We start from the raw sequence: 26,638 nt of genomic DNA, 5'->3' as shown, positions 1-26,638 counted from the left end.
GCACCGTAGGTGAGTGGCGGGGGGAGGGGGGAATTGATGAGCTGTGGGGAGCACTCAGCACCCCATCATTGCTCTGCTGTGAGAAGGTGGAATTTTCATCTTGGCCTGGCTCCCTCTCCTCCCTTCTCTCTTCTCCCCTTTCCCTAGCCAGCAGCCTTCTGGGCTGCCTCCTCCCAGCCAGCTGGTGTGTGCTCAGAAAATCCAAACTCATTTCCATGTGTGTGCAGGGGGATATAATCAACAAGGCCCCTTACCCAAGCAGAAAGAGAGGGAACTTCCTGCATGCTTAGGACTCACTGTGAGGAGGCAGAGTCAGACAAGCTATAGGGTTTCTCTGCTCACCAGCTTCATAGGGTTGAGCTACTGAAGGCAACCTGGTGATCCCCTGCAGGGTCTAGGCCCAGTCCCTCTGCAGTCACCTGAGCAGCCGAGGAACTCTCCCATCAATTCTGCCCAAAGAGGACCAGACCCTTTACCTTGGCTTGCGCCTGAAGGAGCCATGGATTGGAAACCCACTTATCCATTGCTTAAGAGATGTGAGGAGGAGATAGCAGAGATGCATGTGAGCTTCCAGGACCCACACACCTACCTGGACTTGATTCACACACACTGCAGACACCAGCTAAGACAGGGAGCAAGATACCCTCATCCCAGCCTCAGCTCCAGCTCTCTGCTCTGATCTACAGCCAGGAAAGTATTGTTACCAGCAAGTTTTGCTTTAACATTCCAAATTTTGTTTCCAGCTATCACCTCCATCTTCCTTAAGGGCCCCAAGATGACCCAACAGGCCAAAAGGGTAAATCAAGATGCCTCCACAGATAGTGCAGGACTAGGTTCTCGGTAGACTGGGTGGGCTTCACACTGTCCCATAGAGAGGATGGTTCAAGAGCCTCTCCCCAGGCCCAGAAGCCAGCAGCATGTCCTGGCCCAGGCTAGCCTTCAAGACTGACTTTGTTTCCAGCCCAGGGCCTCATCTGCTGAGCTGTATGGTCCACTGTGTCTGCCCTCTCTGCAAAGGTAAGCAAATTCAGAATTAATAACACTACTCATGTGCACAGCAACTCACAACACACAACCCATTTCCACCTACATTCTCACTGCAATCCTATATTCTCCCCTCAGTGAGAGAGCAGAATTCCATGCTAGAGAAGGAAACTGAGGCACAGAGAGGGAGAGGGACCTGCTCAAGGTCAGCTAGTGGAGCCAAGATGGGAACCTGGGTTTTCTGACTCCAATGGCAATAGCTAACAATGAGGTTACTATGTTCTGTGCACGTTTCTTAGTCTCATTTTAACTTATTTCATCTTCACAATCTTATGAGATGGGTGCTAGTATTTGGCTCCTTTTGCAAGCAAGTAAACCAAGGAAAAGAGAGAGAATGTGATGTCCCCAAGGTCACAGTTAGAGAAGGGCTGAGATTAATGCTCAGGCAGTCTCTGGGGCCGACACTCTTCTACATCATAAAGCTCTTAAAGCAATGCACCCTTTTGCTGCTGCCTCGTATTAGGCTGGATTCTGGATCTGAATGACCCTTGGAAAAACCCAGACAAGGTGCAGGTTACCAGGTGCTAGGCAGGAGGGTAGGCTAGGGTCTAGGTTCAGCCCTCCAAGCAACAAGGCAGCAGATGGAAACCGGGGCAGATGCCAGGGATTTTTTTTTTCTAGGCTGGGGTGGGGGTGAGCGGGTAGTGCTATAGATCAACCCACCTCATGTCCCAGGGTGGGCCTCTGGCTGGGCTCCTGCATGGCCAGCTCAGCACCTGCTTTACCACCAGCAGGCATCCCTGAGCCAGCCAATCTCGGGGCAAAGGGCCAGGGCCAGATGGCAGCCCATTCCTACTTCACTACAGCCAGGGGAGGTGAGAACCAGGCCCACAGAAAGAGAGGGCAGCTAGACTATGGACATAGAGGAGAGCAGGTACCCCTCTATGGGGTGGGGAGAGCACAGGACCAGGGTTTGTGTGTGGCCTCCCTGCGTGAGGCAGCATAGGGAAATAAAATAAGAATGGAACAGGTGGTGACAGGAACCTTAAACAAGAACAGGGCCACAGCCCACACTCCCAGACAGTGATGGGCAATGGATCAGCAAAGGAAGCAACAGATGTGGATGCTGACAGGTCTGAGGAAGAGGCCATTCCTGTCCTCCTCTTCCCCATGACTCCAAATATGAGGGATCGCAGAAAGGAAGCCAAGATAAGAAATGATGTGGGGGTTCCTCTCTAGGAAAAAAAATACCTTGACAGGGTCTTCCCTGAATGGCAGCTAAGGCACAGTCAAATCCAAGAAGGCTCCTTGGGGAATCAGAGAAATGGACACACGCAGCCCTGAGGTTCACAGGCCTGAAGCAGCAGAGGCCCTGGGAGCCTTCCTCAGCCTTCCAAACAAAGCCTTCCAGAGCCCTATTCAGAGTATTCCTCCACTCTCCAAGCTTCCTCTGACGCCCTCCTCATCCCTAATTCCATGGCTACACTTGGTTTCAAAGGAGTAACCCACCCCTAACCAGAGGCATGCGGGAGGTTAAAAATGGAGATATAAGGAACTCAGGCCCACAGACCCCTCTTGCTAGATCCATCCCCGCTATGAGGCCTCAGAGCGTGGTGCCCACCTACGCCTTCTGGCTACTACTATCAACAGCAACTCTTACTGCCCCCACCCCACTCACTGCAGGGGACAGAGACCAGGGAGATCCAGAAAATAGTGAAGCAGGTCAGGTGGGGCTGGGAACCCTGAGAGGACACATGCCCTGTCTACAGGGCAGTTGCTGCTCAGTGCCAGCCCACATGGCATTGAGCTTGTGGCAGGCGCGCCATCTGGTGGCCACCCCATACAGAGCGGCAATTTTCCAGTGTGTACCAGGGGTGGGCAAACTTTTTGACTCGAGGGCCACAATGGGTTCTTAAACTGGACGGGAGGGCCGGAACAAAAGCATGGATGGAGTGTTTGTGTGAACTAATATAAATTCAAAGTAAACATCATTACATAAAAGGGTACGGTCTTTTTTTTCAATAGTTTTATTCATTTCAAACGGGCCGGATCCTGCCCGCGGGCCGTAGTTTGCCCACGGCTGGTGTAGACAGACATACCTTGTGTATATTCCCAAGTCTTTCTGGAGACAAACTCCTCCCTCCACCCCACAATCCATCTCTGAGCCTCCATTCTGTGCCCAAGACCTGAGGCAGAGCAGGATCTCGTGGGAACCATGTGGAAGCTATCTAAGAAAACAAAGTCTCCTGACACTTAGATATGGCTGGGAGGCCAAAAACAAAGTCCCAGCTTGGCCACTGACCCAAGTTAAGCAAGGCCCTGCCCTAGCCCAGGCCTTCATTTCTTTGTTTACAGAGAAAGAGGAGCTAAAATAGCAGTTCTTCCTCCGGGCTCTCTCTTATCTAAGCCAGAGATAGACAAAGCTTTCTCATTCTATCTTCTGCACTTCTGGTTTGTAGGTTGAAATAAATATGCTTTTCAAACTATCCCTGCAACATAGAAGGTATCCCAAAACCCTTCCAGCTCTGATGTGATACTTGGGCCTGCTGGGGCCACCTGAGCGAGGAAAAGAAATGCATGCAAACATGTGAACTCCCACAAACAGTTCACTTTCTTTCATAAATACAGTGATCTAAGAAACCCAATTCTTGAGATTAGAATTCTCAGCTATCATCCAGTCCAAACTGGGAGTGCCTTACAACAGCCTTTATGGTGGTCATGCAGCCACTGCTTTCACACCTCCATTGACGATGAGCTTATCCCCACGGCAGCCTGGCCCATCTTGTTTAGCTCTGACACAAAGCCTTCTCCCCAGAGGGAGATACCTCCTTTTGCAGTGGTCCTAAATCTGCCCTCCAAGGCCACACAGACCATGTCTAATCTGTCTTCCTGGAATAGAGCCCTTTGGGGATTTCAACACAGAAGCCATATCCTTCTAAATCTACTTTTTCAGAGTAAATAATCCCAGTTCCAACTATGTCCTTCATGGGGCTTTGCTTGGTCTCTCTAATCCTGCTTGATTCCTAAGATATCAGTCAGTCATTTAACAAAAACTTCTACTGAGACCCTCCTAGGTGCTAAGCAGCCCAATTTGTGTCCATCTCCTTCAAAGACATAGTGTTGGACCAGAATGCCACAGCTAGAGGAGACTGGGCAGTAAGAGGGCTGGAAAGACTGACCCTCATCCCTCCTGATTACAAAGGCATTGCCTTATTGAACTGAGATACCAGGCTGTTAAATCCTGTTTTTAGCCCAGGGTCCTCAGCCTTGGGCCAACACCCATCCAGTAGTAGCTTTCTGACACGGTGCAAAAGATTGAGTTTGAATCTGAGCCCAGGAGAAGAAATGAGACCCCATCCTCCATGAGAGCAATTGGTTTTCTAGTCCCCATCACAGGACCCTAGACTGTTCTTGTTCCTGTCCCTCTTGTTAGGATGGCCTTGTTTTTAGGATCCTGATTCTGTTAGTCACCTATTCACCTGTCCAGCTGAGTGTCCTGACATCACTGATATAAAAATGGTCAATATCCATTCATATAAATTGAGGAAACTGTAAAACAGGACACAACTGAGGCTCCAAGAGGTTAGGGTGTCTGTGGGAGATCATAACCTCAGTGGGTCTGACTTAGAAGCCTGATTCCCCTCCAAAATTCCAGCTGTATTTCCAGGATGGATGAGTGGTGAGCAGACCCTTCACCCTTTGAGTGGCTACCAGGACTGCCAGGCACAAGGCCCCAGGTGGATGCATTGATGGGACTGCGCTGATACAATCCCACCCAAGCTCTGGAAAGGCCAGTTTCCCAGCACAGTCACGTCCCATTAACAGGAAGCACTTATCTGTAAATGGAAATAATATCTACTTCTCAGGATCAACTGAGATGGCATATGTGAGTGCTTAGCTCAATGGCTGGCACGGAGAGGGTACTTGATAAATGAGCACTATTGTACCGCATTGCTGTTAGCCATTTTTGCCAAGGTAGAGTAGGGCAGTGACTAGGTCTCAAGCATGGAGGAAGCTGAATCCTGTTACTGCGGAGACTACAGGAGCCAGACAGGGACAGGTCCAAGGAAATGAGGGGCATAGCCAAAGTGACCTAATCCCAGCCCAGAGCCAGAAGGGCTTGGACAGGCTGGGTAAGCAGAGAGAGGGAGGCCTAAATAACTCCCACCACACTCATCCTCACCAAACATTTATTATCAAGGCCTGTGGCAGAGGCAATGTGGCCACCTCAGGGTAGGGCTCTGAAAGCTTGATCTGGGGCCCAGGCCAGATGGGGCTGAGGAGGAGAACCAGGGCCCATGTGCCCAACAAGCTGTGCCAGCCCAAATTTGAGTTATATCAGGAGAAGGGATCTGTTCAGAAAACACCCATCTCTAGATATTTGCATATTCTATTTCGGGGACTCTTACCCCCCCCCCCTTAGCTTCCTAGAAAAGTTTTTGTGATCAATTCCAATTTCACCTCTGCTGAACCGCAAAAGCTCACTCAGTCCCCTCTCCACTCCAACTACCAACTAGAGTTCTCAGTCCTCCCTGCTTCCACTGCCCTCCCCCACCCCCACTCCCCAATTCAGGTCTCAACTCCTGCAACTGGACTCCAGTTCCACTGTGGCATCTCCCCAAGGTCACCATGGCTCAAGTTAGCAAGTCCAAGGTTAGCCCTTTTGTTACTAGGTTTCTCTGTGGCATCTCACACCACTGGCCAAGCCTTCTCAGTCCAGGCCTTCCACTCCATCAGCTTCTCTGGCTCTCACCTTTTCAAAAGCAGCAGATGCCGGCCTCTTCCATGTTCCATGTCCATTAGTCACCATTTCCTATAAAGTGGGTATGCCTACTCCCTTGGGCCTCTTCTCACATGACACAGGCCCAGTCTTCAACTTAAAACTTCCTGATCACTAGCTACATCCTAGAAACACCCAACTGTCTACAAGACATCCTCACATGTCTGTCCCATGGCACCTCAAGCTTAACTTGTCCAAAACTGGACTTGCATTCCAAATTCCAACCCCAACCCCCTGTTCTTGTTGCACTACCATCTACACTCACATCCTGCCTGCCTCCTCTCTCTCCCTTCCCCTCTCCCCCCATCTAGTTTTTCACATCTCACATCCTTCCTCTCCTCCCAGTTCCCCTGCTAGAGTCTAGTCTAGGCCCTACCATGTTTCATCTGGAGGCAGGGAACCTCTTAGTTGGTCTCCCAATCCCAGCCTCACTTCCCAAAAATCCAGCCTCCATGCAGCTGTCAGATTATCTCATACACACATCCGGTCTCCCACTGCCCTTCCTAAAGCCATCCACAGGGTGCTCTTTGCCCTCAAGACTAAGCTCAAGCTTCTCAGCCTGATCAGCCTCTGCACCACCTCCTGCTCCTCCACTACCAGCCCACACAGCACGTACACCTTCCTGCCCAATTCCCCCTCACCTTTCAGGTCTCAGCTTTAGATGTCACTTTCTCCAAGAAACTCTCCATCACACACAGAGCCCCTAACCCAAGTTAGCTCCCCTACCAGTGAGTCTCATGCCCACTGGACCAGCCGGGCTTGGTTCTCATCAGACATTAACATAGACTCTGTTTGTCTGTTTAACTGCTGACTGTTTCTGGGAGCACAAGGATCTCATCTTTCTCATTTGGCACAAAATAGAGGCTGAATGTTTGTTGACAGGGTGAAGGGGAAATAGTGAGAAAGAAGTCCTTCGCCCATGGAAAGCACAGGCTCAGCAGGGGCACTTATCAAACTCAATGTATTTAAAACATGGCCACAGGGAGCAATGATCTTGCCAAGACCCTGGAGGAAAGAGCTGGCAAAGAAGGGAAAAGGAAGTAGTGGGGATGCTTAGTTCTGGGAAACAGTGTAACTGATATTTAGGGGTTGGTTTCAGGGACAGGGCAGGGTTACCCAAATGTTCCACAGCATAATAGGGCAGGGAATTAAGGACCCCTGGTGTCTTTGAAGGCAGTCACTTGGGGGCAGGGAGTGAGATGACACAGAAAGGAAACCAGCTCTAGGTCAGCTGTATCATGGGGGCAAGTGGGCTGTCAGCCCCATTTAACCAAGGCAGGCCATGAAGATGGAACTGGCCCTTGTTTCTACCACAAACCAGCCAGAGACACTGGGTTCAAAGACAGTCTTCCTGGTTTCTGTCCCAACCACAAGAGGCAGCTGGGCTCTAGGCAGTCCACTGAGGCACAAACGGGTCTGGCCCCTGGTGGGTTTATTCTGTCTTCGCAGCCAACGCAAAGCAAACACCTCTCAACATGAATTCTAGGACTGAGAGGGAAGTGTGGAGAGACTTTACATTTTCTGGAGGAAGGGAAGAACACTGTGCCATTTAGGCTATTTCTGGAATAGTGCATCCTCCTATCTCCCTTTAGGAATATCACTGATACACTGGAGGTCATCCAAAGAGAACAGAACGTGCTGGGGACCAACACTGGAGGTCAAGGAGCAAGTGAATCGCACTGGTCTCCTTGATGGAAGCCATGCTAGTGAAGCAGAGGGAGCAGAAAGGGGGCTGAGGGGTAAAGACTGGGAACAAAGTTCACAGTAGGCAGTCTTTATAAGTGGCAAACCTTTTGTCCCAGGTGACAAGCAGAAGCAAAATTGGTTGTGATTCTATGAATGGAACGAACACCTGCCAAAGGCACCAGGCAAGAGCAAACACAATCTGAAGGGAAGAGTTTTTCTCCTGACAAAGTAGTCAAAGCACATGAAACCCACTCATTCAACTCGGACAAATCTGCAGTGCGGCAAGGAATGCAGTGCCAAGGGGAAGGAGAGCTCGGGCAGATGGAACAGCAGCTTGGGGTTGGTGCCCTCTCTGCAACATAAAAGCTGAGACGATGCCTGTTGTATTGTTGTTTAGTATAGTATTGTTATGTAAGTGCTCCTGTATTTATGCCTTCAGGACAGAGAAGAGTGACCTGCCTCCTGGCACAGTTCTGAGGCCTGTATTCAGGCATCATTACAGAACAGGCATCAAAGAATGCCTGGTGAGCCCTAGCCAGTTTGGCTCAGTGGAAAGAGTGTCATTCTGCGGACTGAAGGGTCCCGGGTTTGATTCCAGTCAAGGGCATGTACCTAGTTGGAAATGTGCAAAGGCAACCAATCAATGTCTCTCTCTCACACATGCATGTTTCTGTCTCTCCCCCTTCCACTCTTTCTAAAAATTAATGGAAAAATATCCTCAGGTCAGGATTAACAAACAAAAACAAAAAAAGAAAAAGCCATTAAAAAAAAAAAAGTGTGTCTGGTGAGACTAGGCTGGGAGAGGGACAAGGTATTTTTTTAGAAGCCTCTGAGAGAGGAATTGCTATGGAGGGTAAGCTGCCCCTACCTGCTTTTCTGAAAGTGCACATGGCCCCTGCCTAGATTATAGTCAGCTCAGAAACACAAACCTCTTCTGGCCACAGCAGTAACACAGCAGACACTCTGGAAACTGGGCAGCAGCCTTGCTCCAGCCTTAGGCATATCCTGAGGATGCCACAGCCCAGAGTACCAAAGGGGTCTGGGGACTATCACTGGAAACTTCTCCCGAAAGAGAATGTGGGCATCACACAGAATCCCATGACATGGAACTAAAAATCTCCACCCAGAGCCCACAAGCAGGGGCCAGCCCTGCTCCCTGATATTGCAGCACCAAGACCCACATATCATGCTTGCCCCACTGTTTCCACCAACACGGATCAGCCAGAAAGGCCAAGCACTGGACAAAGCAAAGATCAACCATCAGGTGTATTAAGGAGAGATGGGGAACCTCCAGGAGTGCCTCCCATGGACAGCCACCTTGGTAGTTTGTTGGGGGTTAAGGAGGAGTTCATGGGGCTCCTCCGGCAAAGATGAGTTCCAGAGCCGCTTGGATGTCCCCCCCAGTGGCCTGTAGGGCCCGCAGGCTCAGTTCATCGTCCTGAATGCCCATGTCACGCAGCTGCTGCAGCTGGGGCTGCCACTGGCTCTGCAGAAAGACAGGATGAGGGAAAAACTGTTAGTTGGGATCCTACGGAGATTCACTTAGGGCTATCCTTTGAGATGAGAAAAAAGGGTGGGTTCCTATTGCAAACTCGCTGATTTGAAGTTCCATAGAACACAGGGTTTCTATTGGTTTGGCTTATATGCAAGAACACAGGGTTTCTAATAAGACTACAAGAGAGGCTGTGGGTTCAGAGAACAAATTAAAAAGTTTATCCAATAAAAAAAATGAAAATTAAAAAAAATGAAAATTTTAACATAAGGATCAAAAGCATAAATTACTCAATGTCTGAAGTTCAAAAGATTACTTTCTCTCTCCTACTCTATGTATAAACAGAAATAAACACACACATGCATAAGGAGGAGTGAGGAGGATAAATTTTAAGATTGTTTTCTAGCATAATAGTGAAAAGTCTTAATCTCATCCACTCCCCTCATCCCTGATAATCAATTATATTTTGAGAAGACAAATATATATTCCTATATTTATACTTATATTCCTCTTCTATATCTATACTCCTCTTTTTAACATTCTCAGTGTATCGTGGACATCTCTCTATGCCAGAAAATAAAGAACTTTTATTCTTTCCTTTTTTTAGAGAAAGGAAGGGGAGAGGGAAGGAGAGAAAGAGAGAGAGAAAGAGAGAGAGGAAGAGAGAGGGAAGGAAGAGAGGGGGGAGAGAGAGAGAGGAGCGGGGAGAGAGAGAGGGGAGCGGGGAGAGAGAGAGAGAGAGAGACGAGAGAGAGAGAAACTTTTTTTTTTTTTATATAAATTTTATTGATTTTTTACAGAGAGGAAGGGAGAGGGACAGAAAGTCAGAAACATCGATGAGAGAGAAACATTGATCAGCTGCCTCCTGCACACCCACCACTGGGGATGTGCCCGCAACCAAGGTACATGCCCTTGACCGGAATCGAACCTAGGACCTTTCAGTCCGAAGGCCGACGCTCTATCCACTGAGCCAAACCGGTTAGGGCGAGAGAGAGAAACTTTGATCAGTTGCCTACCAAATATGCACCCTGCCTGGGGAACAAACCCACAATAGGTATGCGCCCTCACTGGGAATGGAACAGCAACCTTTTGGTGCATGGAACAACACTGCAACCAACCGAGCCAACCAGCCAAGGACATAAAGAACTTTTTAATCCTATATAATAAAAGCCCAATATGCAAATTGTTCAACAGGGAGTTCAACTGCTTGCTATGACATGCGCTGACCACCAGGGGGTGGCGCAGAACATGGCAGGCTTTGGCGACATGGTGCTGGCAGCGGGCAACAGTGGAGGTGCAGCAGGATGGTGGAACAGGTGAGTGGGCAGCACCTGGCCAAGGTGGGTGCGAGTGGGAGCCGGCGGCAGCGGGGTGTGTGTTTGGGGCGGGGGAGGGGGGGAGAGGGAGGTGGTGGCAGGGCCACCACCCTGCTCCCAGGCACTGAGGGCATGTACCATAACTGGGCTATTTCCAACTCTTTGCCATTGAAACGACAATGGCAGTGGCTGACTCTGTACAAATGTCTTCTTCTTCATGCATATACATCTCCAGGATAAATTCTGAAAAGTGAGACTGCAAGGAATTGCATGGCTTAAGGGCCATCTGTACTGCACTTCCATGAATAGTCTATTCATGGCCTCTCCCCTTTTTTCTATGTAGACTGGGCGGCAGCCTTGCTCCAGCCTTAGGCACATCCTGAGGATGCCATCTGCACTGCACTTCCATGAATAGTCAATATGTAGCTGTTGGTCCTAATTTACTGGACCCTCTATGTATCAGGGTTTTTCCCCACTGTATGAGATGTGTTAACAGATTTTCCCCCAAGTTGCTGTTACTTTGCCTATTTTTTAAAAATATATTTTATTGATTTTTTATTTTATTTTTAATATTTTTTAACAGAGGAAGGGAGAGGGATAGAGAGTTAGAAACATCCATCAGCTGCCCCCTGCACACCTCCTACTGGGGATGTGCCCGCAATCAAGGTACATGCCCTTGACCGGAATCGAACCTGGGACCCTTCAGTCTGCAGGCCAACGCTCTACCTACTGAGCCAAACCGGTAAAGGCCAGACTTTGCCTATTTTTGTTTGTTTGTTAGGATTGCTATGCATAAATTTTCACTTTTATAAACTCCTGGATTTTGACTTTCAGTTATGAAAAGCCTTCCCAAATTTAAGAGTTTAAAGAAATTAACCCACATTTTTTTTTTCAGTACTCTCAAAGCTTTATTCTATCTCATGAAGGAGGTAAGTGAACAACTTAGGAAAAATTATGTGTTCATACTGTGGGAAGAAGGCAGTGGGAAAGGAATGTAAATCCATGCAGCCAGGAAGGCGGAAGATGTGGAAGGCTTTTAAAAAACCCACACAAACCAATTCTGACTCAGTTTACAGGCCTGATGGAACCATTCAAAACTCCTGAGCTGGAGAGCGAGGTGAACAGGCTTCTAGCTGGGGAAGATAAAGAAATGGAAAACAGCCCAGTCGGCGTGGTTCAGAGGTGACCTATGAACCAGGAGGTCACGGTTCGATTCCAGGTCAGGGCACATGTCCAAGTTGTGGGCTCAATCCCCAATAAGGGGCCTGCAGGAGGCAATCAATCGATGATTCTCTCTTATCACTGATGTTTTTCTCTCTCTCACTCCCTCTCCCTTCCTCTCTGAAATCAATAAAAATATATTTTAAAATAATAATAAATGGAAAAGATAAGCTGTCCATGGGTCCTGCTCCCATTCCCCTCACCATCCACCTGGGCCGCATGGGATAGACAAAACCACACGGCTTGAACCTACTCTCTACTACTTCCTGGCTTATCGACCCTGACACGTTCCAGAAATGATGCTCATCCCGACACTTACTGTGAGCAGCAAAGAAAACAGTGAAGCAGATAGATGTGTATGAAAACATGCAATAAAACCTGATCTTCCAGTTAGCTGCTAAGGTGACCATGCCATGAAGCACAGCAGACGGTGTCACTCCCTGCTTGAAACCTCCCACGGCTCCCTAGTGATTACTGGATCAAGCCTAGTTACCTTACCAGGCACTCTGGTCCTCACACTCAGGCAGGCACCTGCTGCCCTTTTCCCTGGCTCTATATCTCAAGATCTTCTCCACGAGGACACTGCCTAGGGCCTTGCAGTTCTGAGTTTGTCACATGTCCCTGTTCCACACATGCCTGGACACCATCCCTCCACCCCAACACCCCCTTCCCTGCCTGGTTAACCTCTAACTCAGCGGTTCTCAACCTGTGGGTCTCAACCCCTTTGGGGGTCGAACAATCCTTTCACAGGGTCGCCTAAGACCATCGAAAAACACATATATAATTACATATTGTTTTTGTGATTAATCACTATGCTTTATGTTCAATTTGTAACAATGAAAATACATCCTGCATATCAGATATTTACATTACGATTCATAAAAGTAGCAAAATTACAGTTATGAAGTAGCAACAAAAATAATTTTATGGTTGGGGGTCACCGCAACATGAGGAACTGTATTAAAGGGTTGTGGCATTAGGAAGGTTGAGAACCACTGCTCTAACTAGTTCTTTGATAATCAGCTTAAACACCCCTTCTTCAGACAAGTTTTGTCTGACCTAGGCTATCACCTCAAGCCTGGGGCAAGCTTCTCACCGTTGCTCCGTTGCTCCCCAAGCTCAGTAACTAACTGCCTGACGCCCTTCTGTGGCAGGAATGAGGACAGCTCATCTCTACCTCGGAATGGGACCCAGGCCCAGGCTCAGTATTTACATGCTCAGTGCTCAGGCAACGCTCACAGAATGACAACTGACCAAAACTACCCTAAGTATCCAAACCAGGTGATCAGTGGAGTCAGGCCAAGGTCACTGGGTGCGGGAGAAGTCACAGGGACAACTGCCCCTGCTTGGAGTATCCTCCTGTTACACTACCACGCCCGGGCTGTTCCTGGAGTGAAGCATGCCAAGTGGGAAGGCCCCCAGAGAGCAGAAAAAAGCCTGGTATCCAAAGTAACCAGGAAAGCCACCTGGGCACCAGGAGTGGGAAGACCGACCTGAAGGCTGGGCTGCCCAGAGGCCTGCAGGGCATGCTGCAGGGCTTGGCTGAAGAGGTCATTGGTGATGGGAGTCCCTGACTGGACACCAGAGGACAGTGGTGAGGTCCCCGAGGAATGGCCCTAGAGATAAAACAGTGGTCAAGGCCACCCTCAGAACCATCTCAATCTCCCAGCACATACCCACTGCTGTCACATCACCTCGCGGTGGTCCTGGGTGTCCAACTATTGCCTCCCAATAGGGGCCTGCATGAGACAACCACACAGAGGTACCTAAAGGCTCGTTAGATGGGCAAGAAGGGCTCCATTCTTTTCCGCTCCAGGGAAATGAAATTGAGCCCCCAACCTAACCTAGGACTTCTGCACTGGAAGCTGGAGTGACTATCACCAGGAACACTTAGGCCACTGAGGGCTGGTCCCTCTCAGGGGCGGGGAAGTGCACTTTATGTGAGGGAGGTTGTCCTGAACTACTAAGAGGAGGATCAATCAGGACTGTGCTACACCCCGACATCTGAGCCCTAAAGGCAAGTGAGAAAACGGTCTCACAGTGAGAAATGAGGGTCCAGGCAGAGTTCAGCTCAAACCAGATCTAGGACCAGGTTCAGCAAGGGCAAATCCATTCTGCCACTGGGGAGTCTCTCTCCTGGGGCCCAGCCTCCATCTTCCCGCCCTCTCTCCATACCTGGGTGCCAGGAGTCGGTGTGTGAGAGCTGCTCTCTGGAGTGCTGGCCAGAGCCAGGGCAGTGGCCAGCTCGCTCTGGGTGATGGGCCGGGGTCCGGCAGCTCCACTGTACCCCAAGGACGCTGGGCGGGAGCTGGGCGTGCTGCTAGAGGGCATGGACCTGGCTCTCTGGAGAAGAGAGGCATACAGAATCAGGAAAGTGGCCCTGTGACAATCTCAGATACCCTCTCAGCCTCCGCTGCCAAGTTCCAAAGCAATAGTATGACACAGACTTGGCCACTAAAGGGCCTATGACTACCTCACAGATTGGGCTCCGGGTCCCAGGGAGGACAGCATCCCTGGTACCAGGTTCCCCAAAGGGCAGGCAGCCAGGCCACTTACTGGGTGAAAGTCGTCCTCATCATCAGAGAGCCCCTCAAACAGGAAACCACCTGGAGGAGGGAGAACAGATTTCAGGAAGAAGAACAGAAAGGCCCAGGCATAGCTCCAGAATCTCAGTTCAGATACTCTCCAAATTCATATTTTCATCTCTCTCCTTGGAAAATGACAGGACAGATGCACTCCCAGACTCAAACCGAGAATTCCCAAGGAACACCCTCTGCCAGTGCTATACATAGCTGCTGAGTAAAGCATTTTCCTGAGCTACTGCCGGCTCCTGAGGGGGCCTGCATACCTCCTGGGACTCACCTGGCATGTCCCGGTAAGAGCTGGAGGGCGTGCTCCGGGAAGAGGAGTCCGCCCCCGGCAGCGGCGTGCTGCCTGCCACCGAGTGCAGAACCAGGACAATGGCATTGACTAGGGCTGGGTGAGCAGGTACCAACCTGGAACAGGAGCAGGGAGAAACCCAAGTGTGAGTAAGGAGGGCACCCTCATCATGACAAAAGTCTGGGTGGCCCTCCGAACTATCAGACCACCTGTGCCTGCCCTTAAATTCCTCAGTCTTCAGCACCTCCTTCCAGTTCACTTTGTCCTCTTCTGCTCTGTCCCTAGCAACAGTGGCAAGGCCTTCAGTCCTGGGATCTATTGTAGATGCCTCACCTTCCCTTGGGCATGATAGAATAAGACAGCCTCAGAGGCTCAGGGGTCAGTTTCTGGTCTCAACTCTAGCACTACTTCCCCGGGCCATCTTTGACAGGTCCCTTCTCTTCCCTTGGGGAGTAGGAGAGGGAAAGCTGTTTTCTTCACTTGCAAAATAGAGACATAACCTCTGCCAGCCCTTACAGCTCTAAGACAATAAGGATTGATACACCTGCTTCCTTCCCCAGCTTCTTGTCCTTTAAAGGATCCTTCATAGCTACTGAATGAGAGCTAATCCAAGCCTAGCCCACAAGGCCACCTCCCTCAGACCCTGCTTCACCTCCACAGCAATAGGTGTTCCTGCCCTTGGTCTTGTTCCCACATAGCATTCCTGCTCTTTCTCACCTCCTGACATATCTGAAGGTAGACTTGGGGATAGACAGGGACTGGGCTCCACGAGCAGAATCCAGGGCAACGATCAGGCTCTGGCGCAACCATATGAGGAGAAATAGGGAACTCTGTAGTAAGATGGGTATACTTACGTATCAAGCATGTTGGGATCAGCAAAGACAGAGAAAAGGTCCTTGTCCTGGAGAACCCCTAAGGAGAACAGGATTCACCTCCGAGACTGACACTTAGCCAGATCCAGGAGGAAGAAGAGCCTCAGAGAACTGGCTCCACGGGGACACAAAGCACCCATGTGAGAAGCGGAAGAAACAGAACACCAAGCAGCACGACTGAGTGCCCGCCACCCTCCCTGCACTAAGTCACATACTGTGTGCTGACACGCCAGCTTCTTTTCCCCGTATCTCTGGGTTCTTCCTTATCCATCAAGGTGTGCAGGAAACCTTCCCTGATTACTGTGGTTTGGGCTAACTGCTGCCCTCATCTGACATCCTTATAGTCTGATTTATGATGTTAGTCAGGCCATGATTTCTCTGAGGGGCTGAGAGCTCTTGGAAGGCTAGATATATGGAACACATCTTGGTTCTCCCCTCCCCCAACAAGACCAGTGATTCTTCAAAAGATGGTCAAGAGTCTCTTTAGGGTGACTGCCACTTTCTGGTTCCTGTTTCTCCAACAACTCCTATAGCCTCAAGTTCAGGTCTGTACTTACCAAGAGCAATGGGATCACTGCTGAGGCCTGGGGTGGCCACAATGATCTGATCCAGAGATTCCTTATTGCTGAGCATCTTAAAGACCTGCAGGAGAAATGAGGAGGACTGAGTGCTCCAACCAGCTCAATCCACTCAGCAAATTCCCACCCTCCGCTGAAGTGCTCCCTCCCTCTAAGTGCTACATATGCACCACCACAGTAAAACAACAGCCCCAGGAAATAAATGAACCTCTTTACTTCTCTGAGATTTCGGCTTACTGGAGGGGAAAACAATTTTGTTTAAAAAGGCAGTATCACAGTAAACCTTCCATCTCTAGTCCTTCCCCCATCTATACTTCTAAAGCTTCCAAAATTAAAAGCTCTTATTACAAGCCAATAACAAAGCTTCTTTTGGTCCCAAGTTATTTATTTTATTTTGGTTAATCCTCTCCCGAGGATATTTTTCCATTCATTTCTAGGAAGGGAAGGGGAGAAACAAAGAGAGAAGCATAGATGTGAGAGAGACACACCGATTGGTTGCCTTCCAGGTCTGGCCTGCAACCAAAGTGCGTGCCCTTGACCGGAATCAAGCCCAGGACCCTTCAGTCCGCAGGCCGATGCTCTATCCACTGAGCCAAATCAGCTAGGGCCCAAGTTCTTTTTAATCACTGTAGAATTATCATTTCATATTCATAGGGAAGTTTCAGCAGTCTTATTTTTTGCTTATCAACTCTCCTATAGAAAGACATCAGTGTATTTCCCAGTAAGGAAATCCAGGGAAGGAGCAACGGGAAGGCAGTTCAGACAAATTCCAAGAATGACCAGCAGAAACCATATGCGGATCCTTTGGCTGTAATCATATTCATTCTGTGAGGCCAATATCAGGAGAGGTTGTATCATTTTCATTAGATGGAAATCAACAATACCTAGCTGATACAGCCTCCTTGGGGGAAGATGGGGGTTGGAGGGGACTCTACTGAGACCCACACACGGCAAAAACTCCTCAAGGAACTCTTCGTAGCCATGGCAACAGGCTCCCAGCTCCCACTCTACACCACTCTCCAACATTCACATTCTCTCTTGCAGGCCTGGCAAGAGTCTTAGGCAGGGGCTGTACTACAAACTCACCGCCTCCCTGTAGGAAGAGCTGCTGTGCAAGGCAGTGTGCAGCACCCGGAACTCCCGCAGGGCAGCCACTTTGTCCACAGGTTCTGTGGACAAGACACACAATTAACCTACAGCCCAGGCCCTGCCAGTGCTGCAGACACAGAACATGTGTCCAGGTACAGCTTGGTCTGCAGGTTCCCTCCCTCATCATCCCACTAAGAATGTGAATGCCCATTGAAGAAAACCCACTTACGACACAGATGTAAAAACTGCCCTTTTAAGCATCTTCAGTGATAATTAGTCCAAGTTCTAGGAGAGGGGAATCTTATCACATGAAAGAAACTGTTCTGATCAACACCCCACTGCAGGAATTCTAGACTTCTTACACAGGTATAACCAACTCAGTACTTTACACAATACTTTAAAATACTAAGTGCTGCAAGCCATTTGAACAATATAGAGCTACACCAAGCATGTCAAATTCAAAGGCTAACATGGACCAAATAAACAAGGTTTAAGTTTATATGCGCCGCAAAAAAAAAAAAGCTTCAATTTTCATAGAAACGTAGGTTTATTTCGATCAAGACATGCTGAATACAAAGAGCTGAAATAAATGAGTAATCGTTAACATATAATAGAACATTTTAATAAAAATTAATATTTTTTCTTAAACATTAACTTACCAGACACTGAATTACACAAATTAATAAGCGTAATGCAAATAAACATGTTTCTTGTTCTCCAAAAGTGAAATATTTCCTGTTGCGCACACAAAACAATTCCGTACAAGACTAACGGCGTGGCAATCGGCTGCTAAAATATTCGCTGCTAGTATTAGTGGAGAGAAATGGTGTGCCTGCCCATAAGGCGTGTACAGGAAATGAATGAAACACCATTATAGTAATCAGTCATTAGCGAACGTTTTAGTTTGTTATTAATAATTATATCTGCCGAAACCGGTTTGGCTCAGTGGATAGAGCGTTGGCCTGCGGACTGAGAGGTCCCAGGTTCGATTCCGGTCAAGGGCATGTACCTGGGTTGCGGGCCTATCCCCAGTGGGAGATGTGCAGGAGGCAGCTGATCAATGTTTCTCTCTCATCGATGTTTCTGGCTCTCTATCTCTCTCCCTTCCTCTCTGTAAAAAATCAATAAAATATATTAAAAAAAAAACAATAATTATATATAACAGGATATTGTAAAAATTATGAAATTTTTATTAAAATGTTTCTTACATACCATTGTATTGGCTGGGGCGCAAAAATATTCGTTGTGGATCACATGCGGCCCGCGGGCTGCAAGTTTGACATGCTTGAGCTACACTGACACAATATGTTAAAAGAAATATTGTTTTCTCTTTGATATTTTCTTTCAGGCTTCCTTAATATTTTTAATTTTTTAAAAAATACAAGAGGGAGCCCTAGCTGGTTTGGCTCACTGGATAGAACGTCGGCCTGTGGACTGAAGGGTCCCTGGTTCGACTCCAGCCAAGGGCATATACCTTGGTTGCAGGCACATCCCCAGTAGGGGGTGTGCAGGAGGCAGCTGATCAATGCTTCTCTCTCATTGATGTTTCTAACTCTCTATCCCTCTCCCTTCCTCTGTAAAAAATCAATAAAATATATTTTAAAAAAATACAAGAGGGACCAAGAATATACACTGTACTTCTAGGCTTCTTAACAAACTTTCATCACATGCTTGATATCGCCTTTCACTAGGACTCAAAGTTCTTTCTTTTATTTCTGGACACTATGAATCACATACATGGGAAAGTTTAGCAGTTGTCTTAGTTTTACTTGGTTGCTTTACTACCTAGGACATCAGCCCATTTCATAAGTGTAGAAATGTAGGTAAAAGAAGGGGGAGTATGTAAAAAGTTCACTCTGGGTCACACTTTTAGAAGTGTGGTTACCCTCACCTAGGATAGATACTAGTGATTGTGTAGATTGTGTCAAACTCCAGGGGCATCACCATGTAGAACTACATCTTTACCTATAGTTCTAATTGTGAGAATTATCTCTCCTAAAAATATTTATCTTAAGTAAATTACCTAATTTATTCATTCAACAAACACATACTAAGCATTTACTCCATGCTTAGTTTTGGGCAAGGCACAAGAATGTAAAAAATAAGAGTCCTTGACATCAGGGAACTCTTAGGACAGCAGGAGAAAGAGGACTAGACCAAACAAAAACCACACTATTACAAAATACCATGCTGAGGACCTCAGCCAAAGATGCAGACCCAGCACTAGGAACAGGAGGCAGACAGCCATTACTGAGAGGAACAGCTAGAACACAGAGTTGTCTCCCAGGAGAGACCATTTGAAGAGGGTATTTAAGGAAGAGCTGATGTTTATTAGGGAGCGAAGGTAGTCCACGTTTAAGCAAGAACATGTGTAAAGGCATGGAGAAATAATATGAGGTGTTCTGAAGAAACAGCAAGTCTTTTGTTGTGGCTAGAACTTGGGATACACATCCCTGCTCAAATAGGAGGCTAAAGGAGATCCTGAAGAGATTTGTAACCTTACAGGGAGAAACACCAAAGGGATCCAGGTGGGAAAGGAAGGTCTGACAGATTCTCCTCCTACAGGTGCTAATCTGGCAGGGAAACAAAATGTGCTTCCTTTTGGAAGAGCACTCAAGGATACAATATCTAAAATGCTGTCACAAAACAGTTTTTTTTCCAGGTCTAAAAGTTATTTTTACTTCCTAACAAGAAGTCCATTTGTTTCCAAAATAAATCTCCAGGCAGAGGGAGGAGAAAAGGACTCTTAATATCTTTTTTTTAAGAAAACACTTTAAAAAATATATATATATATATATATATATATATATATATATATATATATATATAGTTGATTTTTTTACAGAGAGGAAGGGAGAGGGATAGAGAGGTAGAAACATCGATGAGAGAGAAACATTGATCAGCTGCCTCCTGCACACCTCCTACTGGGGATGTGCCCACAACCAAGGTACATGCCCTTGACCAGAATCGAACCTGGGACCAGTCCAAAGGCCGACGCTCTATCCCCTGAGCCAAACCAGTTAGGGTGGGACTCTTAATATCTTAAACTGATAATCAGCTAAGAGTCATGGTTGTCTCTATGATATCTCTGAGCTAATCTCACTTTTTGGAAGTGGGAGGCAGCCAGCCCGGTAAAAAGAACATGGCCTCTTGAGCCAGGAAAACCTGCATTAACATCCCAGCTCTTGCATTCATTTTCTAAGTAGGTGCCCTTGAATAACTGTCCTTTTAATTCTCTTTTTGCTCATCTATAAAATGCTAATTTTGTTACCTATCCTGCAGGGCCACTGTAATTATGAAATGAAAAAGCAAGGAGACACAATCTGGCTGGAAGAAGCAACAAATGTTACTTTCCTTCTGTCAATGCCCTCCAGCCAAAGACCAGAGGGGCTCTCTTGCAGTTGCACAAATTGAACTTACTGCTTCTTACAGAGGAGAATGCTCTCGGATTCCCTGGGGGAAGATTAAGGAAGTGGAATTTTGCTTTAAATTGGATGCTGTCAGGAAGTGAGGTGATTTTATGACTGGGTATCTTAATAATTCTTACCTAGAGGAAAACTAGAGAAGGGCAAAGTATAATTGGAAAGAAGCAGTAATCACTCATAATAGCAGGGATACAGGGATATTTTGTAATTTTGTGATCTGGACAATGTTCAGGTAAATGAGAGGGCTCTTATTTTTGTCTTGCTCCACTATGGTCCCTGAGTGGCCTTGTAGATATTGGTGATTGGAAATGGTTAATGTTCCAAGGCCTAACTGAGGATCAGGCCAACCTCTGGATTTCAAAGACTACCTTTCCCTTTCTCACTTCCCATCAGTGTGCGAAAGGTCTTTCTCCTTTATGTTTAGAATTGAAAAGAGGGTAAATTTCCAGCTGAGAACTAGTCATAGCAATCATGAACATTATAAAAATATCAAACTGACAGTTTAACAGTTTATATAACATAGCTTTATTGTTGGGGAGGCTTTTAAAACACAGATGTAAAATTTAAATGATAAATTCCAAGCAGCACCTTTTATTAATAAATCCAAAATATATTAGAGGTTTTTGTATGTTTTCTCTAAGAGCTACTTTAATACTATTCGAATATTTTCAAGTTTCAGAAAAATACATTCCCACTATAGCAGGAGGAAATGAGCTGACTAAACAAGTCACTGCCTGAAGAAGTTTGCTGGAAAATTTGCCAACAAGAGAACTACAGCATTGGAGCAGCGATTTTCAACCTGTGCCATCTGATGGCACACAAACTAAAATTCTGCGGCACACTAAAAAATGTATTTTTTGCTAATCCAACAAAAAAAAAAAGGTATGGGGATGGACAAAAGTAGATTTGCAGTTATGTTATATATTTTTATATCTTTTTCCCCATGAACAACTGTAAACCCACTTTTGCTCACTCCTGTGTAATTGATCCATTCAACTGGATAGCTATTGTTGTGTTGGCTATTGTCATTTTTTCATTTGACAATCTAAAAGAAAAGAAGTCAGTCAGGTATTGCATGTTTTAAAAATTCTTGTGGCACACTGGTTGAAAATGCTGCATTAGAGGAATGCCAAGATTTCCCAGCTTTTTTATTTTTCTCTTTTTTATTTATTGATTTAAGAGAGGGAAAGGGAGAAAGAAACATCAAGTTGTCCCACTTATTTATGTATTCCTTGATTGATTCTTTATGTCCCCTGACTGGGGATCAAACCCGCAACCTTGACCAGGGCCCCAGCTTTTTTCTAATAAGAACAATAACAAAAAGATACAAAGTTCACCGAGAAATAAACTATTAACCTAAAGGAGTTTAAATATACACACACTTCTCACCCCATTAAAACAGTGGATAATGAACTTAAAAAGTAGAGAAACGAAATTCCCATCTGTTAGTGGTGTTGGCCACAAGATCAAAACTGCATTTTGTTTTATCAATGCCGTCCAACCCAATACGTAATGAAGACATTCTCTATTACCATTTCAGTAAATCACTCCTTTATTCTATCCACCCAGACCTGTGCCTCAAAAACCTACAAACGCTTCCCTTGACACTACTGAAGCTCTGCCTGTCTAAGGACCAACTGCCAGTCACCTGGTTTCTGATCAGGCTCTGGCCAGGACTTGCGAAGAACATGGACTGTGGACCCAGGTTGAATGCCATAGAAGTCAAGGGTCTGGTCATCTTTTAGCTTCCGGCCACAGTAGATCAGATCTAAAAAAAAAAAGAACTGTCCATTTATACTTTGCCCCTCAAAACAATTTAGGTGTTTTCTGTCTCCTAAGAATCTTATTTTGATTAAACAAATAGCTGGAGAATAATAAATGCTTACAAAGTAGTCTTAATAAATACATTTTAATAACAATTGTTAGCAAGTACAAACTCATAAAATACAGGATCTATGTACTTTAAGAAAACTCTAGCCGAAACCGGTTTGGCTCAGTGGATAGAGCCTCGGCCTGTGGACTGAAAGGTCCCAGGTTCGATTCCGGTCAAGGGCATGTACCTGGGTTGCAGGCACATCCCCAGTAGGAGATGTGCAGGAGGCAGCTGATCGATGTTTCTCTCTCATCCATGTTTCTAACTATCTCTCTCCCTTCCTCTCTGTAAAAAATCAGTAAAATATATTAAAAGAAAAAAAAACTCTAGAGCTTAACATTGTGGAGACTGCTCAACTTAGATAAATGGGAAAATGCAACAACAGATAAACCCAATATTTTCTTTTTTAAATGTATTTTATTAATTTCAGAGAGGAAGGGAGAGGGAGAGAGATAGAAACATCAGTAAGAGAGAATCATGGATGGTCTGCCTCCATGCCCCCTACTGGGGATTGGGTCTGGCTGCAACCCAAGCCCGTGCCTTAACCAGGAAGCGAACTGTGACCTCCTGGTTCATGGATCAACCCACAACCACTGAGCCACACTGACTGGGCTGAACGAAGTGTTTTTATGACTAAAAACACACTTTTTGTCTGTTGGATCGCTTCGCTATTATAAATTTTTATAATATAATTTAGTTGTTATATTTAATTCCTTCTTCCTCCACCTAGAATGGCCTTGCTACCTTCCTTTCCTTTTTACTGCTTTCCTCTAACTAATCAACCAAACAAAAATCTTTTTCATAATTCCTTAGGACCAAACTCAAAATGCCATATGCTGGAGGGCTTTCCCTAACCATCTCCTCCTTCCCTATCCCACCCCAAATTCTTGCTCTTTCAGAGAAAGAATTCAACATCATGGTTAAAAACTTTGTGATAAAGTAGTTCAGTATAATAACACAACTAAAATGGCAACCAATAGTTTTACTTTTAAATCCTTACCCGAGTACACTTTTCCCATTGATTTTTAGACAGAGTGGAAGGGAAGCAAGAGGATGAGAGAGAGAAATATCGACATGAGAGAGTCAAATTAATTGGTTGCCTCCCACCTTGCCCCAGCCAGGGCCAGGGGTTGAACCTGCAACTGAGGTACATGCCTTTGACCAGGAATCAAATCTGTGACCCTTCAGTCCCCAGGCTGACATTCTAACCCAGCCGTGGGCAAACTACGGCCCGGGGGCCGGATCCGGCCCGGTCAGCTGTTCTATCCGGCCCGCGGAGCCGAAAGAGCAGAGGGTTCTCTTGCTCTCCCCTCCGCTCCTTCACCAGCAGCAGTGTTAACATGTATTAGTTCACGCAAACACTCCATCCATGCTTTTGTTCCGGCCCTCCGGTCCAGTTTAAGAACCCATTGTGGCCCTCGAGTCAAAAAGTTTGCCCACCCCTGTACCACTGAGCAAAACTGGCCAGGGCTAGTTTTATTACTTGATTTGTGCTTCTTTTCACCCAAAATTCACTTCTCTTTAGTATTAACATCATGAGGCAACAAATCCCAAATTCTTAATTTACCCTTGTAATTCCTGAAGTATCCTCCCCAAAAAGAGATCAGAGCAGCAGCCCATCTCTAGTTCACTGAGACTCACCAATCAGCTCAGGGTCTGGAACTGACTCCTGGAGTTTGCCAGCAATAAGCTGCTTCAGAAATGAAATGCTATAGCCCCCCAGTGAGTATTCTCCCAGCTCTGTCTCTGGCAACCGAAGAATAGACTTTGGGGCAAGTGGCTGGTCAGCCAGTTTCACTGCCAGGTGCCAATCTGAGAGAGACATCCTCTCTCTTTCACGCTCTCTCTTTCTCCCTGTAAAGAAAATGAGCCCTTAGTGGTTAAAGGACAGATCACCACCCTACTCCACCCACACCCCACCAAAAGGCTGAATGAGAGTTAATTCAGTGTGACACTGATGGAAAAGCACAGGATGCAGCACCAAGCCAGAACTAGAATCTGGGGTCCCTCTCTTTACTCATTCCATGATGGGCGGCAAGGAACTTCAGCTCTGTAGGCCTCAGTTTCTCCATCTTTAAAGTAGACATAAAAACACCAGCCCACCTAATAGGAATATTGTGAGGTTCAAATGAGATCATCCAACCCTCTCCCTTATGTGCACTCCTCATTTCTGATTTCCATCACATACCTTGCTTGAACTATTACAAGAGCTTTATAACAAGTTCTCTGACTCTTGCCTCTTGCTATCAAGCATCCATGCTGCCACCCAACACATTTAAAAACACACATCTGATCAAGTTACTCCTCTGCTTAGAAATCTCCAATGACTCTAAATCACCTCTATGAATAAATCTAAACTCCACAACCTGGCTTACATTACAAAAACATTCATATCTATTCCCTCTGCCAGCAGAACCTAGTCCACTCCCACTAAGCATCCATTCAAAACAAAGCTCCCCCACTTTACACTCCCAATCAACTGTTAACTCTGCTTGTAATTCCTCTTTGTCCTCTTTGCAAAAGAGCAAGCTCCTACCAAGACCAACACAAATACCACCTCTTCTCTTTCCCTTTCCTCTGTTGTCCCCACATTCTTTCAGGGCAAAGAGTTACAAATATCTATTTACTTCCCAATCTCACACCACCCCAACCCTTTCTTGGGGGCCCTTGAAAGCAAAGGTTAGATTTTTTTTTTTTTTTTTTTTTTGCCATTACTGTCCCAGTGCCTGGCACATATGGGTACCAAAAAATGTACCAGAAATTCTGAGGGTGGAATAACCTTTCAGGGCAAGAAAAGCCCTGGTTATAATCACCATTGCTTCAAAAGGCTCTAGTAGGGACGAGGAAAGAAAAGGTTGTGAGGTTGGCAGGCTGCTCAACAGGCCCCAAGCCATCCTCAAGGTACCTTCCATCTCCAGATTCATGACAGGGGAGGGAATAGGTTTTTTTACATACCACATCTCATTTAATCCTCACAATCGTTCCCTGAGGCAGGCATTATCGTCCACCTATTACAGACCGAGCAACCAAGACCCAGAAAGTCACCTGCACAAGGTCACAAGCAGCTAGTAGTGGGGAAGACACTATCTCTTTGGCGACGACCCCACCGCTCCCATGGGACCAGCTAACTTGTCAACGTAAGTCGGGCCCACGCGGCCCGGGGCCCAGTGCCCTCACCCGTCCCGCGGAAAGAACCCGGCCGCACGGCCGCCGGGGTAAACACTCACTCCGGTTCTCTGGCCGGAAACCGGAAACTCCGCGCTGCATGCTGGGAGTTGCAGTTTCCTCTGATACCCCGCCCCTTATTAACAGGCCAATAAGTGGTGCTGGGTGAAAACTTCCGGTTCCGGGGGGGGCGCGGCTTCTGGGTCATTAGAAATCCCCTGCGCTAGGGTTTCTAGGTGATTTAGCCGCTGCTTCCTGTTCCTTGTCAGTGTTCCAGGGCGCGAGTCGCGAGAGACCTGCCCCGTGTGGCGCGCACAGCCCTGCGGCTCCCGAGCCGTCCTGGGAAGCTTGCAGAGTCGGTCGGTCGCGCCGGGTTGTTACAGCGCTGCAGATGGGAACGCAGGCTGCGAGACCCTAGCCCAGACGGCGGGTGCCAGTCCCCTTACCCCGGTCCATGAGGACCCTTTCCCTAGCGGCTTCTTCAGACACCCCACAACGGTTCTTTGCAGCCCTCACTTTGAAATCGGGTGCCCTCGGTGAAGTCAGCCTCTTTGTGTTCCTTGCCGCAACCTCTCGCGAACCTACCGATTCGGGCCGACCGGGAACGTGGGTTCACAGAGGGGAGTTACTAAGTCGGGTTTCGGTACGCCGCGCGTGCCTTGGTGGGGTTTATATAATGGTCTTTCAAATAATCAGTTTGGGGAGAGGAATTTCCCGCGGAACCCTCACAGATGAACTATATTTTAGCTTCCCAGTTAGAATTGGATTATGTTTGCAACAGAAGATAGGATTAGCTAAAAGTTGAAGAGGAGGGCTACTTCTAAATTGAACTCTAATCAAGTAAAGAAAAAAGTGAATATAAGGAAATAATGAGGTAGATCATAGGAGCTAAAGGCTGATTCTGTGTACCCACATGTAAAAGCATAATTTTGGAACATCCCAGTGTAGGGCCTGGGGCCAGGGCAGCCACTGAGCAGGCTAGTGGAGAGGTTTGCAATGTCTGTCTCCATTTTCAGACTCAAGTCCCGGTTCCTCGTGGCTGTCCCCAAAGTACCCCCTTCCCCATCCTACTCACCTTTAGATATGTTTTCCCTTTCAGAAATCCTTTCTCACTATCCGGCCTTCCTTCCTCTCCTATCTACTAAGGCACTTGCACCTGAGACACGTAATTTTGGTGTTAAATTTTGTTCAGTATTGTGCCTTAACTACCTGCAGAAGAAAGCAGGGACCCTGTCTTCATTTTGTTTTCCTCGAAGTGGATCTGAGATACTAGGTAC

At 47.0% G+C, this 26,638-nt stretch overlaps 1 protein-coding gene across 4 annotated transcripts; it reads right to left on the bottom strand.

The window, feature by feature from the left end:
- Positions 1-8,698: 8,698 nt before the first annotated feature.
- Positions 8,699-25,503, bottom strand: UBL7 (ubiquitin like 7). 4 transcript variants are annotated; one of them, XM_059657281.1, is made up of 11 exons: positions 25,374-25,503; positions 23,838-24,050; positions 21,972-22,091; positions 16,896-16,978; positions 15,789-15,873; positions 15,214-15,271; positions 14,342-14,475; positions 14,036-14,085; positions 13,655-13,822; positions 12,973-13,095; positions 8,699-8,936 (listed from the first exon to the last, which is right to left on the bottom strand). In XM_059657281.1, exons 2-11 carry the CDS (start codon positions 24,019-24,021, stop codon positions 8,799-8,801), a joined length of 1,143 nt encoding a protein of 380 aa, XP_059513264.1. In that variant the 5' UTR covers positions 24,022-24,050; positions 25,374-25,503; the 3' UTR covers positions 8,699-8,798. The 4 variants fall into 4 exon arrangements, with proteins under 4 accessions (XP_059513264.1, XP_059513271.1, XP_059513255.1 ...); XM_059657288.1 differs by having other exon boundaries at positions 25,242-25,381; XM_059657272.1 differs by lacking the exon at positions 25,374-25,503 and adding an exon at positions 25,152-25,355.
- Between the last annotated feature and the right edge of the window lie 1,135 nt (positions 25,504-26,638).

This window comes from Myotis daubentonii, chromosome 1 (genome assembly GCF_963259705.1).
Source record: "Myotis daubentonii chromosome 1, mMyoDau2.1, whole genome shotgun sequence".
Classification (NCBI taxonomy): domain Eukaryota; kingdom Metazoa; phylum Chordata; class Mammalia; order Chiroptera; family Vespertilionidae; genus Myotis; species Myotis daubentonii.
The sequence above is the reverse complement of the archived record's forward strand: the minus strand, read 5'-3'. Positions and strand labels throughout refer to the sequence as shown.

Excerpts from the sequence above, each read along its gene's own strand:
- UBL7 (XM_059657272.1), bottom strand. Across the intron at positions 16,979-21,971 it reads AGAGCCTGATCAGAAACCAG|AACCTGTGGACAAAGTGGCT; the intron begins GTGACTGGCAGT and ends TCTTGTCCACAG. Across the intron at positions 8,937-12,972 it reads CTGGGCAGCCCAGCCTTCAG|AGCCAGTGGCAGCCCCAGCT; the intron begins GTCGGTCTTCCC and ends GTCTTTCTGCAG.